General features: G+C 42.7%; 1 protein-coding gene across 1 annotated transcript in view; it reads left to right on the forward strand.

The window, feature by feature from the left end:
• Positions 1–439: 439 nt before the first annotated feature.
• LOC311124929 (mitogen-activated protein kinase kinase kinase 3-like) overlaps positions 440–17,110 on the forward strand; it is a gene marked incomplete at both ends in the record, with an annotated part of 108,108 nt that continues 91,437 nt past the window's right edge. The window contains 4 exons of the mRNA XM_084199025.1: positions 440–838; positions 1,619–1,814; positions 11,544–11,563; positions 11,631–11,668. Of these exons, the coding sequence (XP_084055151.1) occupies positions 440–838; positions 1,619–1,814; positions 11,544–11,563; positions 11,631–11,668 (653 nt within the window). The remainder of the gene's footprint in view (positions 839–1,618; positions 1,815–11,543; positions 11,564–11,630; positions 11,669–17,110) is intronic.

The following is a 17,110-nucleotide window of genomic DNA, read 5'->3' on the forward strand; positions in this document are numbered from 1 at the left end:
CTATGCGTTTCTCGATTCTGGTAGCTCAGCAACATTTTGTACGGAGAGACTCATGAGGCAGTTGCAAGCTAAAGGCAGTGCGACTGAAATTCTGCTACGCACAATGGGGCAGGAGAGTCCTACCAAGAGCTTTGAGATATCTGGATTAGAGATTGGCAATGTAGAAGGCGACACATTTCTTGCATTACCAAAGGTCTACACCCAACATAAGATCCCAGTGACAAGAGAGAACATTCCCACTCAGAAAGAGCTCAAAAGGTGGCCATACCTGAAAGAGGTTCAGTTGAAGGAGATTGATGCTGACGTCGAACTTCTGATTGGCGTAAATGCTCCAAAGGCAATGGAACCCTGGCAAATCATAAATAGCCAAGGCAACGGACCGTATGCAGTGAAAACCCTCTTTGGATGGGTGATGAATGGTCCTCTCAACAGTTGTACCATGGCAGAAGAATCCGGGCGTCCTACGGTGATGGCCAATCGTATCTCAATGGCCGACCTGGGGGTTCTTCTTGTAAATCAGTACAACCATGACTTCCCTGAGAGAGAGTATGAAGAGAAAAGTGAGATGTCAGCTGAGGATCGTAGGTTTATGGAGATAGTATCAAGCTCCATAACCCTCAAAGACCATCACTACTACTTACCGTTGCCCTTTCGCAACAAAGATGTAGTCCTGCCAAACAACCGTGACATGGCAAAGCAGCGGGCTCTAAATATTATCAGGAAGTTCAAGAAGGACAAAGGTTACGCTGCAGAGTACAAAGGCTTCATGGAAGAGATGATAACAAAAGGTTACGCCGAGAAGGTACCACAAGAACAGCTCCTCAGAGAGAAAGGCAAGGTATGGTACATACCACACCATGGCGTTCACCATAAGCGCAAAGGAACGATACGAGTGGTGTTTGACTGTTCATCATCCTATAAAGGTACATCTCTTAACAGTGAACTCCTTCAAGGCCCTGACCTGGCAAACACGCTTATAGGAGTCTTGCTAAGATTTCGGCAAGAGCACATTGCCATGATGGCAGACATCGAAGGAATGTTCCATCAAGTACGTGTCCATGAAGATGACTTAGACTTCCTGCGATTCCTATGGTGGCCGGATGGTGATACTAACAAAAGATTGGAGGAGTACAGAATGACAGTACATCTTTTCGGTGCTATATCCTCTCCAAGTTGTGCAAACTTTGCACTGCGAAAGACTGCAGAAGACAACTGTGAGGGGTACGATGAAGAGGTGATTCAAACAGTCAAGTCCAACTTCTATGTTGATGACTGCCTCAAGTCAGTGGCCACAGAAGAACAAGCCATAGCTCTCACAAGAAACCTCAGGGATGTGTGCTCTCAAGGTGGGTTCAAATTGACCAAGTGGGTCAGCAACAGCCGCACTGTACTAGCTTCTATCCATGATGAACACAAAGCCAAGCAGATAAAAGAACTGGACCTGGACAGAGAAAAGCTGCCTGTTGAAAGAGCACTTGGAATCCGATGGAACATTGAAAGGGATGTGTTTACCTTCCAGGTCACTGTCAAGAACAGACCCCTTACAAGAAGAGGTATTCTCTCAACTGTCAGCTCTATTTATGATCCATTAGGTTTCCTCGCCCCATTCGTATTAAAGGCAAAGCAAATTCTTCAAGTGCTCTGCAAGCTAAAGTGTGGATGGGACGAAGTCATCCCTGAAGAACACTCTATTTCATGGAAGAGATGGCTCTCAGAGCTGGACCAGCTCTCCAGATTCCAGATCAACAGGTGTATGATGCCGGAGAACTTTGGTCAAATCAAGACCGCACAGCTGCATCACTTCGGTGATGCAAGTGAACAAGGTTATGGCACGGCAAGCTACCTTAGGTTCACAAACGTTATGGAAAAGGTCCACATCGCATTCATACTGGGGAAATCAAGGGTGACTCCACTCAAGCAGATGACGATCCCCAGACTGGAACTTGCTGCGGCAACATTGGCAGTGCGAGTGGACAGGATGTTAAGGTTGGAGCTCCAGATTGAACTTGAGGAGTCAACTTTCTGGACAGACAGCCAGTCGGTGCTAAAATACATCCGCAACGATACCAAGAGATTCCATACTTTTGTGGCTAATAGGGTTGCTATGATCCGTGACCTATCGAAAGCAAAACAGTGGAGGTATTTGAACTCCAAACACAACCCAGCCGATGATGCCTCAAGAGGATTACATGTTGAAACTTTCCTGAACTCAAAGAGATGGCGCAAAGGACCAGAATTCCTGGAGAAAACAGAAACACAATGGCCGAAAGTCCCCGAGGAGCTTGGCTCCATCCCTCCAGATGATCCAGAGGTGAGAAAAGACGTCATCGTAAACAGTACATGTGTGGAAGAAAAGAGTCCGACCAGCAAACTGATTGAGTACTATTCAACATGGAACAGCTTGAAGAAAGCAGTTGCCTGGATGCTGAAACTGAAGAGACTTCTACTACAGTTAAGCCAGAAAAGGAAAGTTCTCACCCAAACTGATCCAGGATCAGATCAGAGTCTGACAAACTCACTGAAGGAACAAATTGACAAGTTCAAACTGACGTTTGGAAAAGAAAGTCTGTCTGTAGATGACCTAGATGAAGCAGAAAAGGTCATCATTCGATTTGAGCAACGACAGCACTTTAAACAAGAAATTGCACTAGTTGTAAAAGGAAAACAATGTGCCAAGAGAAGCGGCTCAATCTGTAAGCTTGATCCAATAGTTGACAATGGCATTCTGAGAGTAGGAGGAAGGTTAAGCAAAGCTGCTATGCCTACGGAACTAAAGAATCCTATGATCCTGCCCAAAGACTCCTACATCTCCAGACTGATCTTACTCCACATCCATGAGCAGGTTGGCCACTCTGGGAGAGGTCACATGCTTTCTAGACTTCGCCAGCGATATTGGATACCCTGTGCCAACTCCTTAGCAAGGAAGATCCTTAAGAGCTGTGTCTTCTGCAGGCGGATGCAAGCTAGAGCTGGGGAACAGAAGATGGCTGACCTTCCACAAGATCGGGTAGCACCTGATTTGCCGCCTTTCACCCATGTGGGCATAGATTACTTTGGCCCCATAGAGGTGAAGCGAGGCCGCGTTCATGTGAAGCGGTATGGTGTGATCTTTACTTGCCTTGCGAGTCGAGCTGTCCATCTAGAAGTTGCTAGTTATCTGGATACTGATTCCTGCATCAATGCCCTGCGCAGGTTCATCTGTCGAAGGGGCCCAGTAACAAGTATCAGAACAGACAATGGCACCAACTTTGTCGGAACACACAGAGAGCTAGGAGAAGCTCTGAAAGAGCTGGATCACAACAAGATTCAAAATAAATTACTGAAGGAAGGAGTGACATGGTCATTCAACCCTCCCTCTGGAGCCCACCATGGGGGGGTATGGGAGAGGTTGATCCGACTGGTGAAAAAGATCCTCTATTCAGTCCTTAAAGAGCAAGTACTGGATGATGAGGCTTTGCAGACAGCCTTGTGTGAAGTTGAGGCGATTATGAACGACAGACCAATCACTACTGTAACAAATGACCCTAACGATCTAGAACCCCTGACTCCGAACCATCTGCTTCATCTGAAAGCAAAGCCAGTCCTGCCACCAGGACTATTCCAGAGAAGTGACCTATACTCACGAAGGAGATGGAAGCAAGTACAATATATCACTGACCTCTTCTGGAAGAGATGGATCAGGGAGTATCTTCCACTTATGCAGGAGCGGAACAAGTGGAACAAAACTAAGAGAAACTTCAGTCCTGGTGACCTTGTGGTCATCGTCGATGACACCGCCCCAAGGAACTCTTGGCTAATGGGGCGTGTGGTGAAGGCTTTGCCAGGGGCCAAAGGTCTTGTCCGGAGCGTCATGGTTAAGACTAAGACCAATATCCTACAGAGACCTATCAATAAACTCTGTCTGCTCCTTGAGGCGACGAAGTGAGACACACACACACACACACACAGTGCTCCATCTTTGAATCACGTGCACCTCTGATTCGTTGATGTCGTACTCTTACATTCTTTGATGTCATACATTTTGTGGACGTCAAACTCTTGAAATTTTTTGGAAGTTGAACACCTTTACACTTCAACTCAGACTGAGATCTATGGACTATTTTCCTATATGGGACCTTGTATATTTGTATATAGCTATGAACTGTAATGGTGCTCTGGTATAGAATGTTTTTGTATTGGCTCTACGTTTGAATATTAAGTAATTGTTGTGCATTCAGTGCAGTCAACAATTAGGGGCCGGTATGATGATGGTAGTAGGGGTGATGGTAATGATATCAGTTTAATGGTGGTGGTGGTAGTAGTAGTAGTAGTAATGATGATGGTAGTAGGGGTGATGGTATTGATATCAGTTTAGTGATGGTGGTGGTAGTAGTAGTAGTAATGATGATGGTAGTAGGGGTGATGGTAATGATAGCAGTTTAATGATGGTGGTGGTGGTGGGAGTAGTAATGATGATGGTAGTTTTAGTACTGACGTAATGGTGAGGATGACTGTTAGTTATAGTAGGTAGAGATATTAGAGGTAGAAATGTTACTAGTGGTAATGGTAGTAGTAGAGATATTAGAGGTAGAAATGCTACTAGTGGTAATGGTAGTAGTAGAGATATTAGAGGTAGAAATGCTACTAGTGGTAATGGTAGTAGTAGAGATATTACAGGTAGAAATGCTACTAGTGGTAATGGTAGTAGTAGAGATATTACAGGTAGAAATGCTACTAGTGGTAATGGTGGTAGTAGTAGAGATATTAGAGGTAGAAATGCTACTAGTGGTAATGGTAGTAGTAGAGATATTACAGGTAGAAATGCTACTAGTGGTAATGGTAGTAGTAGAGATATTAGAGGTAGAAATGCTACTAGTGGTAATGGTAGTAGTAGAGATATTACAGGTAGAAATGCTACTAGTGGTAATGGTAGTAGTAGAGATATTAGAGGTAGAAATGCTACTAGTGGTAATGGTAGTAGTAGAGATATTACAGGTAGAAATGCTACTAGTTGTAATGGTAGTAGTAGAGATATTACAGGTAGAAATGCTACTAGTGGTAATGGTAGTAGTAGAGATATTACAGGTAGAAATGCTACTAGTGGTAATGGTAGTAGTAGAGATATTACAGGTAGAAATGCTACTAGTGGTAATGGTAGTAGTTGAGATATTACAGGTAGAAATGCTACTAGTGGTAATGGTAGTAGTAGAGATATTAGAGGTAGAAATGCTACTAGTGGTAATGGTAGTAGTAGAGATATTACAGGTAGAAATGCTACTAGTTGTAATGGTAGTAGTAGAGATATTAGAGGTAGAAATGCTACTAGTGGTAATGGTAGTAGTTGAGATATTACAGGTAGAAATGCTACTAGTGGTAATGGTAGTAGTAGAGATATTACAGGTAGAAATGCTACTAGTGGTAATGGTAGTAGGATAGATATTACAGGTAGAAATGCTACTAGTGGTAATGGTAGTAGTAGAGATATTACAGGTAGAAATGCTACTAGTGGTAATGGTAGTAGTATAGATATTACAGGTAGAAATGCTACTAGTGGTGATGGTAGTAGTAGAGATATTAGAGGTAGAAATACTACTAGTGGTAATGGTAGTAGTAGAGATATTAGAGGTAGAAATGCTACTAGTGGTAATGGTAGTAGTAGAGATATTAGAGGTAGAAATGTTACTAGTGGTAATGGTAGTAGTAGAGATATTAGAGGTAGAAATGCTACTAGTGGTAATGGTAGTAGTATAGATATTAGAGGTAGAAATGCTACTAGTGGTAATGGTAGTAGTAGAGATATTAGAGGTAGAAATGCTACTAGTGGTAATGGTAGTAGTAGAGATATTACAGGTAGAAATGCTACTAGTGGTAATGGTGGTAGTAGTAGAGATATTACAGCTATAAATGCTACTAGTGGTAATGGTAGTAGTAGAGATATTAGTGGTAGAAATGCTACTAGTGGTAATGGTGGTAGTAGTAGAGATATTACAGATAGAAATGCTACTAGTGGTAATGGTAGTAGTAGAGATATTAGTGGTAGAAATGCTACTAGTGGTAATGGTAGTAGTAGATATATTAGAGGTAGAAATGCTACTAGTGGTAATGGTAGTAGAGATATTAGAGGTAGAAATGCTACTAGTGGTAATGGTAGTAGTAGAGATATTACAGGTAGAAATGCTACTAGTGGTAATGGTAGCAGTAGAGATATTAGAGGTAGAAATGCTACTAGTGGTAATGGTAGTAGTAGAGATATTACAGGTAGAAATGCTACTAGTGGTAATGGTAGCAGTAGAGATATTAGAGGTAGAAATGCTACTAGTGGTAATGGTAGTAGTAGAGATATTACAGGTAGAAATGCTACTAGTGGTAATGGTAGTAGTAGAGATATTACAGGTAGAAATGCTACTAGTGGTAATGGTAGTAGTAGAGATATTACAGGTAGAAATGCTACTAGTGGTAATGGTAGTAGTAGAGATAGAGGTATAAATGCTACTAGTGGTAATGGTAGTAGTAGAGATATTACAGGTAGAAATGCTACTAGTGGTAATGGTAGTAGTAGAGATATTACAGGTAGAAATGCTACTAGTGGTAATGGTAGTAGTAGAGATATTACAGGTAGAAATGCTACTAGTGGTAATGGTAGTAGTAGAGATATTACAGGTAGAAATGCTACTAGTGGTAATGGTAGTAGTAGAGATATTAGAGGTAGAAATGCTACTAGTGGTAATGGTAGTAGTAGAGATATTAGAGGTAGAAATGCTACTAGTGGTAATGGTAGTAGTAGAGATATTAGAGGTAGAAATGCTACTAGTGGTAATGGTAGTAGTAGAGATATTAGAGGTAGAAATGCTACTAGTGGTAATGGTAGTAGGATAGATATTACAGGTAGAAATGCTACTAGTGGTAATGGTAGTAGTAGAGATATTAGAGGTAGAAATGCTACTAGTGGTAATGGTAGTAGTAGAGATATTACAGGTAGAAATGCTACTAGTGGTTATGGTAGTAGTAGAGATATTAGAGGTAGAAATGCTACTAGTGGTAATGGTAGTAGGATAGATATTACAGGTAGAAATGCTACTAGTGGTTATGGTAGTAGTAGAGATATTAGAGGTAGAAATGCTACTAGTGGTAATGGTAGTAGTAGAGATATTAGAGGTAGAAATGCTACTAGTGGTGATGGTAGTAGTAGAGATATTAGAGGTAGAAATGCTACTAGTGGTAATGGTAGTAGTATAGATATTACAGGTAGAAATGCTACTAGTGGTAATGGTAGTAGTAGAGATATTACAGGTAGAAATGCTACTAGTGGTAATGGTAGTAGTAGAGATATTAGAGGTAGAAATGCTACTAGTGGTAATGGTAGTAGTAGAGATATTACAGGTAGAAATGCTACTAGTGGTTATGGTAGTAGTAGAGATATTAGAGGTAGAAATGCTACTAGTGGTAATGGTGGTAGTAGTAGAGATATTAGAGGTAGAAATGCTACTAGTGGTAATGGTAGTAGTAGAGATATTAGAGGTAGAAATGCTACTAGTGGTAATGGTAGCAGTAGAGATATTACAGGTAGAAATGCTACTAGTGGTAATGGTAGTAGTAGAGATATTACAGGTAGAAATGCTACTAGTGGTAATGGTAGTAGTAGAGATATTACAGGTAGAAATGCTACTAGTGGTAATGGTAGTAGTAGAGATATTACAGGTAGAAATGCTACTTGTGGTAATGGTAGCAGTAGAGATATTACAGGTAGAAATGCTACTAGTGGTAATGGTAGTAGGATAGATATTACAGGTAGAAATGCTACTAGTGGTAATGGTAGTAGTAGAGATATTACAGGTAGAAATGCTACTAGTGGTAATGGTAGTAGGATAGATATTACAGGTAGAAATGCTACTAGTGGTAATGGTAGTAGTAGAGATATTACAGGTAGAAATGCTACTAGTGGTAATGGTAGTAGGATAGATATTACAGGTAGAAATGCTACTAGTGGTAATGGTAGTAGTAGAGATATTACAGGTAGAAATGCTACTAGTGGTAATGGTAGTAGTAGAGATATTAGAGGTAGAAATGCTACTAGTGGTAATGGTAGTAGTAGAGATATTACAGGTAGAAATGCTACTAGTGGTAATGGTAGTAGGATAGATATTACAGGTAGAAATGCTACTAGTGGTAATGGTAGTAGTAGAGATATTACAGGTAGAAATGCTACTAGTGGTAATGGTAGCAGTAGAGATATTACAGGTGGGAATATCCAACGTTTTAAATTTGTATTACCCCCCTGAAATTGCTAACCTCCCCTGTTATTATAATGGTGAGAGGTTAGCATGTCTCTGGGGTATGATTAGTGCGGCTGTAACTTTTTCACTCAGCTTCATGAATACAGCCTGTTGTCAGTCTCAGTTTATGAATACAGCCTGTTGTCAGTCTCAGCTTCATGAATACAGCCTGTTGTCAGTCTCAGCTTTATGAATACAGCCTGTTGTCAGTCTCAGCTTCATGAATACAGCCTGTTGTCAGTCTCAGCTTCATGAATACAGCCTGTTGTCAGTCTCAGCTTTATGAATACAGCCTGTTGTCAGTCTCAGCTTTATGAATACAGCCTGTTGTCAGTCTCAGCTTTATGAATACAGCCTGTTGTCAGTCTCAGTTTATGAATACAGCCTGTTGTCAGTCTCAGCTTTATGAATACAGCCTGTTGTCAGTCTCAGCTGTATGAATACAGCCTGTTGTCAGTCTCAGCTTTATGAATACAGCCTGTTGTCAGTCTCAGCTTTATGAATACAGCCTGTTGTCAGTCTCAGTTTATGAATACAGCCTGTTGTCAGTCTCAGTTTATGAATACAGCCTGTTGTCAGTCTCAGCTTTATGAATACAGCCTGTTGTCAGTCTCAGCTTTATGAATACAGCCTGTTGTCAGTCTCAGCTTTATGAATACAGCCTGTTGTCAGTCTCAGCTTTATGAATACAGCCTGTTGTCAGTCTCAGCTTTATGAATACAGCCTGTTGTCAGTCTCAGCTTCATGAATACAGCCTGTTGTCAGTCTCAGCTTTATGAATACAGCCTGTTGTCAGTCTCAGCTTTATGAATACAGCCTGTTGTCAGTCTCAGCTTTATGAATACAGCCTGTTGTCAGTCTCAGCTTTATGAATACAGCCTGTTGTCAGTCTCAGCTTTATGAATACAGCCTGCTGTCAGTCTCAGCTTTATGAATACAGCCTGTTGTCAGTCTCAGCTTTATGAATACAGCCTGTTGTCAGTCTCAGCTTTATGAATACAGCCTGTTGTCAGTCTCAGCTTTATGAATACAGCCTGTTGTCAGTCTCAGCTTTATGAATACAGCCTGTTGTCAGTCTCAGCTTTATGAATACAGCCTGTTGTCAGTCTCAGCTTTATGAATACAGCCTGTTGTCAGTCTCAGCTTTATGAATACAGCCTGTTGTCAGTCTCAGCTTTATGAATACAGCCTGTTGTCAGTCTCAGCTTTATGAATACAGCCTGTTGTCAGTCTCAGCTTTATGAATACAGCCTGTTGTCAGTCTCAGTTTATGAATACAGCCTGTTGTCAGTCTCAGCTTTATGAATACAGCCTGTTGTCAGTCTCAGCTTCATGAATACAGCCTGTTGTCAGTCTCAGCTTTATGAATACAGCCTGTTGTCAGTCTCAGCTTTATGAATACAGCCTGTTGTCAGTCTCAGCTTCATGAATACAGCCTGTTGTCAGTCTCAGCTTTATGAATACAGCCTGTTGTCAGTCTCAGCTTTATGAATACAGCCTGTTGTCAGTCTCAGCTTTATGAATACAGCCTGTTGTCAGTCTCAGCTTTATGAATACAGCCTGTTGTCAGTCTCATCTTTATGAATACAGCCTGTTGTCAGTCTCAGTTTATGAATACAGCCTGTTGTCAGTCTCAGCTTTATGAATACAGCCTGTTGTCAGTCTCAGCTTTATGAATACAGCCTGTTGTCAGTCTCAGCTTTATGAATACAGCCTGTTGTCAGTCTCAGCTTCATGAATACAGCCTGTTGTCAGTCTCAGCTTTATGAATACAGCCTGTTGTCAGTCTCAGCTTCATGAATACAGCCTGTTGTCAGTCTCAGCTTTATGAATACAGCCTGTTGTCAGTCTCATCTTTATGAATACAGCCTGTTGTCAGTCTCAGCTTTATGAATACAGCCTGTTGTCAGTCTCAGCTTCATGAATACAGCCTGTTGTCAGTCTCAGCTTCATGAATACAGCCTGTTGTCAGTCTCAGCTTTATGAATACAGCCTGTTGTCAGTCTCAGCTTTATGAATACAGCCTGTTGTCAGTCTCAGCTGTATGAATACAGCCTGTTGTCAGTCTCAGCTTTATGAATACAGCCTGTTGTCAGTCTCAGCTTCATGAATACAGCCTGTTGTCAGTCTCAGTTTATGAATACAGTCCCTGCTGTTGTCAGTCTCAGCTTTATGAATACAGCCTGTTGTCAGTCTCAGCTTTATGAATACAGCCTGTTGTCAGTCTCAGTTTATGAATACAGCCTGTTGTCAGTCTCAGTTTATGAATACAGCCTGTTGTCAGTCTCAGCTTTATGAATACAGCCTGTTGTCAGTCTCAGCTTTATGAATACAGCCTGTTGTCAGTCTCAGCTTCATGAATACAGCCTGTTGTCAGTCTCCAATAATGTTGATCTGCTTTAACTATAGTCGAGTTCCTTCCCTTGCGAAAATCTAATTAGCAGAATAAAACAATCCCCATACAAATCTGTCAGTTTAAGCTAGAGATATCTGTTTTTTTACACTGGACACGTCGCAATCCACCGTATCCGCCGATGTCGCAATTCTGCATCTGCAGTGAAAGGGGACAGAGCTAGAGCCGCTCCCTAAAGTCGGTCTTTTCACAAAATTGTCTGTAGCATCCGAACAGTTTCGGCTACACCCTAGTATGACCCCTCTGTGCAAAGGTAAGCCTCTCACGAACACGTACATGTAGGTTGACTCGTCTGAAGATACCCCGTTAGCAGTTGAAACAATTAATGGAAGGATACAGTATATGGAGACTGTTTAGTGCCAAAAATAAGAGCTTAAATACATGTCAGATAGAAATAAGAAAAGTTTCCTGATCTTTCTTATCTCTCAGACTCGGACAAACACTTCAGTACAAACTTCATTTAAAGGGTCTTAAAATTTAAAGGGTCTTAAAATTCAAGATCAAATAGCAAAATGATCCTTGGTATGACCTTCTTAAAACAATTCGATATAGCTTAGTAGAACCCCCTTCCCCTGGGTTAGACAGGGCTTAGACTGTTATGGGTTATTTGGCTTTCTCATGATTGTTTCTTTACACAGTATAATGTAATAATCAACAACAGAAGGTCATTAATAATATCATAGTGAATAAGATCCATATGTTTCAGATCTCATCTCGTTGTGCCCTTGAGCAAGGCACTTCTGTGCTGCTCCCAGCCTGATGGATGTGTTGTGTGTCAGGTTGGGTATTGTGACAGAAAAAAATAAAGAATATCCGTGCAAATGGACAAATAAAGAGAGTATAGTATTGTATTTCTCCCACTTTATGTCTCTGTCCAGGGATGAACAACCCAGATACCGTCAGATTTCTTTCACTTGAACTTTCCAACCTGGTAATCCTGTCTGTTGGCGTTTTCCTTTCCACAGGATTTAAGAGTCAAGCTGGTGCATGAGAGAGAGAAACGGTGAGTTGGAGCTTCTCTTGTTTTTCTAGTCCTCTTTCCAGGGGAGGGGGCGGGGTGACCCCAGTCATGTTATACCATGACTGGGGTCACATGTCAAGGGGAAAGTAGAGAAACATGCCAAACGAACCGCTGTGAAAGAAGAGGGAAAACTCTTGCCCTGACATTCAGCTGGTGTTACAGACACACGTCAGCAGTTCTAGAGAGAGATGTCCAGTCTACCAGGCCCTGGTAATGAAGCCTAATTTTGGAAAGAAAGATTCTCTTAGGTCTGAGTATTTGTCACAGTGTAATAGGAAATGCAGCTATGTGTCTACCTCTCCCCGGGGGCAGAGTGAGCACAGCCTGTCCTCTCTGGGCAGCCAGGTTTGCCTGTGATGACCGGTCTCTATAGCCAGACTGTGCTCACTGAGTCTGTACCTAGTCAGTGTTTTCCTCAGTTTTCTATCAGTCACAGTGGTCAGATAGTCTGCCACCATGTACTGTCTGTTTAGAGACAAATAGCATTAAAGTTTACTTAGATGTTTTTGTGGTGTCTTTCCAATAGCTGATATATTTGTATTGTTGCTTTGTGATAATTTGGTTGGCCCAGAGTTTCTGAGTACTGTTGTAACCAGTGTCAACTGGCTAGCTAGTTAGCGGTGGGCGCTTTTGTAGCGGTGTGTAGCGTTTCAATCGGTAACGTCACTCACTCAGACCTTAAAGTAGTTGTTTCCCTTGGGCTTTGCCAGGCCCGCGGCTGTTGTGGTGCCATAGGTAACGATGCTTCGAGGGTGACTGTTGTCGATGTGTTCAGAGGGTCCCTGGTTCAAGCCCAGGTTGGGGTACACTGTCCTGAAGGGTTGGTTTGGGTTAGTGAACTGAGCCTCAGAACGAGTTGGCTGAAGGGACTCTTCTCTTTGGATTAAATGGTTGGGGGTCGCTTGTTTAAAAAAAAAAAAGAATAAGTAGGGGGTATTGGCCCAATTCTGCTCTATATTGGGCCAACTCTGCATGCAGTATTTTGATTGGATGTTTGTCCCATTTGGTAAATTCATTATTAGAGAGTGGACCCCATACGTAGGTATTTGGGTATTTTATTAGGATCCCCATTAGCTGTTGTGAAAGCATCAGCTACTCTTCCTGGGGTTTATTAGGATCCCCATTAGCTGTTGTGAAAGCAGCAGCTACTCTTCCTGGGGTCCACACAGAACATGAAACATGACATAATACAGAACATTAATAGATAAGAACAGCTCAAGGACAGAACTACATCAATAAAAGAAATGGGACACCAAGCCTACATATCAATACATACACACAAACTATCTAGGTCAAATAGGGGAGAGGCGTTGTGCCGTGAGGTGTTGCTTTATCTGTTTTTTGAAACCAGGTTTTCTGTTCACTTGAGTAATATGAGATGGAAGAGTTTCATGCAATCATGGCTCTATATAAGACTAAGCTTTCTTGAATTTGTTCTGTGAAAAGACCCCTGGTGGCATGTCTGGTGGGGTAAGTGTGTGTGTCAGAGCTGTGTGTAAGTTTACTATGAAAACAATTTGGAATTTTCAACACATTAATGTTTCTTATAAAAAGAAGAAGTGATGCAGTCAGTCTCTCCTCAACTCTTAGCCAAGAGAGACTGGCATGCATAGTATTGATATAAGCCCTCTAATTATAATGAAGAGCAAGACGTGCTGCTCTGTTCTGGGCCAGCTGCAGCTTAACTAGGTCGTTTTGTGCAGCACTTGACCATATGACTGGAAAATAATCAAGATAAGACAAAACTAACTAACTACTCCTGCAGGACTTGCTTTTTTGAGCATCTCTTTATTGTGGACATGCACTATATATACAAAAGTATATGGACACCCCTTCAAATTGGTGGATTCAGCTATTTCAGCCACACCCGTTGCTGACAGGTGTATATAATTGAGCACACAGCCATGCAATCTCCATAGACAAACATTGGCAGTAGAATGGCCTTACTGAAGAGCTCAGTGACTTTCAACGTGGCACCGTCATAGGATGCCACCTTTCCAAGTCAGTTTGTCATATTTCTGCCCTGCTAGAGCTGCCCCGGTCAACTATAGGAGCGCATAAAACTAGTTTGACCTCAGTTGCAACACTCACTACCAAGTTCTAAACTGCCTCTGGAAGCATCGTCAGCACAATAAATGTTTGTCGGGAGCTTCATGAAATGGGTTTCCATGGCCGAGCAGCTGCACACAAGCCCAAGATCACCATGAGCAATGCCAAGCGTCGGCTGGAGTGGTGTAAAGCTCACCGCCATTGGACTCTGGAGCAGTGGAAACGCTTTCTCTGGAGTGATGAATCACACTTCACCATCTGGCAGTACGACAGATGAATCTGGGTTTGTCGGTGCCAGGAGAACGCTACCTGCCCGAATGCATAGTGCCAACTGCAAAGTTTGGTGGAGGAGGAATAATGGTCTGGGGTTGGTTTTCATGGTTCAGGCTCCTTAGTTCCAGTGAAGGGAAATCTTAACGCTACAGCATACAATGACATTCTAGACGATTCTGTGCTTCCAACTTTGTGGCAACAGTTTGGGGTACGCCCTTTCCTGTTTCAGCATGACAATGACCCCTTGCACAAAACAAGGTCCATACAGAAATGGTTTGTCGAGATCGGTGTGAAAGAACTTGACTGACCTGCACAGAGCCCTGACCTCAACCCCATCGAACACATTTGGGATGAATTGGAACGCCGACTGCGAGCCAGGCCTAATCGCCCAACATCAGTGCCCGACCTCACTAATGCTCTTGTGGCTGAATGGAAGCAAGTCCCCGCAGCAATGTTCCCACATCTAGTGGAAAGCCTTCCCAGAAGAGTGGAGGCTGTTATAGCAGCAAAGGGGGGACCAACTCCATATTAATGGCCATGATTTTGGAATGAGATGTTCGACGAGCAGGTGTCCACATACTTTTGGTCATGTAGTGTACCTCCCCCCCATCTTTACAACCATTGAATCTATATGTTTTGACCATGACAGTTTACGGTCTAATGTAACACCAAGTAATTTAGTCTCCATTCCAAAACTGACTGCAACTCCTTGTTAAGGGTTTCAGTGACTTCATTATCTGTGGTTGCTGATACACATATAAAGTGCATTCAGAAAGTATTCAGACCCCTTGATTTTTTTCCACATTTTGTTACGTTACAGCCTTATTCAAAAATGGATTAAATAGTTTTTTTCCCCCTCATCAATCTAAACACAATACCCCATAATGACGAAGCAAAAACCATTTTTTAGAGTTTTTAATATTTCAGTACAAAAAAAAATGAAATATTAAATGTACATAAGTATTCAGACCCTTTACTCAGTACTTTGTTGATGCACCTTTGGCAGCGATTACAGCCTCGAGTCTTCTTGGGTATGACGCTACAAGCTTGGCACACCTGTATTTGGGGAGTTCCTTCCATTCTTTGCAGATTATTTTCAGGTCTCTCCAGAGATGTTCAATCGTGTTAGAGTACGGGCTCTGGCTGGGCCACTCAAGGACATTCAGAGACTTGTCCCGAAGCCACACCTGCGTTTTCTTGGCTATGTGCTTAGGGTCGTTTGTCCTGTTGGAAGGTGAACCTTCGCCCCAGTCTGATGTCCTGAGCGCTCTGGAGCAGGTTTTCATCAAGGATCTCTCTGTACTTTGCTTCATTCATCTGACTAGTCTCCCAGTCCCTGCCGCTGAAAAACATCCCCACATGGAGGCTGCCACCACCATGCTTCCCTGTAGGGTTGGTGCCAGGTTTCCTCCAGATGTGATGCTTGGCATTCAGGCCAAAGAGAGAATCTTGTTTCTCATGGTTTGAGAGTCCTTTAGGTGCCTTTTGGCAAACTCCAAGTGGGCTGACATGTGCATTTTACTGAGGGGTGGCTTCCATATGGCCACTCTACCATAAAGGCCTGATTGTTGGAGTGCTGCAGTGATTGTTGTCTTTCTGGAAGGTTCTCCCATCTCCACAGAGGAACTCTGGAGCTCTGTCAGAGTGACTGTTGGGTTCTTGGTCACTTCCCCGACCAAGGCCCTTCTCCCCCGATTGCTCCGTTGGCCGGGCAGCCAGCTCTAGGAAGAGTCTTGGGGGTTCCAAACTTCTTCCAGCAAAATTAAGGCAGTTATACATTTTAAAAACATTACAATACATTCACAACAGATTTCCCAACACACTTAGTGTGCCCCCTCAGGCCCATACTCCACTACCACATACAGTGGGTTAGAACAAGTATTTGATACACTGCCGATTTTGCAGGTTTTCCTACTTACAAAGCATGTAGAGGTCTGTAATAAAAATCCAGAAAATCACATTATATGATTTTTAAGTAGTTAAATTGCAACTTTCTGTTCCCATTTAGGGTCTGCGTGGACTCTGAGTCTGTAATACCAACATGTTTCAAGCAGACCACCATAGTCCCTGTGCCCAAGAGTTGTACTCTCGCTGCTAAAATCCTCGACCATTGCTATTCGAACTTCCGGGATGGTTATATGGTTATAAGGCCCTCCCCCGCCCTCCTTTCGGCAAATCTGACCACGACTCTATTTTGCTCCTCCCTTCCTATAGGCAGAAACTCAAACAGGAAGTACCTGTGCTAAGGACTATTCAACGCTGGTCTGACCAATTGGAATCCACGCTTCAAGATTAAGCCACCTGGGGCGGCAGGTGGCTTAGTGGGTAAGAGCGTTGTGCCAGTAACCGAAAGGTCGCTGGTTCTAATCCCCAAGCCGACTAGGTGAAAAATCTGTCGATGTGCCCTTGAGCAAGGCACTTAACCCTAATTGCTCCTGTAAGTCGCTCTGGATAAGAGCGTCTGCTAAATGACAAAAAAAAAAAAAAAAAAAAAAAAGTTTGTTTTGATCACGAGGACTGGGATATGTTCCGGATAGCTTGCGAAAATAATTTAGATGAATACACTGAAACGGTGACTGAGTTCATCAGGAAGTGTATAGGTGATGTTGTGCCCACTGTGACTATTAAAACCTACCCTAACCAGAAACCGTGGATAGATGGCAGCATTTGTGCAAAACTGAAAATGCGAACCACCACATTTAACCATGGCAAGGTGACTGGGAATATGATTGATTACAAACAGTGTAGCTATTCACTCCGCAAGGCAATTAAACTGGCAAAACATCAGTATAGACACAAAGTGGAGTCGCAATTCAACGGCTCAGACACGAGACGTATGTGGCAGGGTCTACAGACAGTCACGGACTACAAAGGGAAAACCAGCCATGTCGCGGACACCGACGTCTTGCTTCCAGACAAGCTAAACACCTTCTTCGCCCGCTTTGAGGATAACACAGTGCCACCGATGCGGCCCGCTACCAAGGACTGTGGGCTCTCCTTCTCCGTGGCCAACGTGATTAAGACATTTAAGCATGTTAACCCTCGCAAGGCTGCCGGCCCAGACGGCATCCCTAGCCGCGTCCTCAGAGCATGCGCAGACCA

The sequence above is a fragment of the Coregonus lavaretus genome (genome assembly GCF_964263955.1).
Source record: "Coregonus lavaretus genome assembly, contig: HAP1_SCAFFOLD_1409, whole genome shotgun sequence".
In the NCBI taxonomy this organism is placed as follows: Eukaryota; Metazoa; Chordata; class Actinopteri; order Salmoniformes; family Salmonidae; genus Coregonus; species Coregonus lavaretus.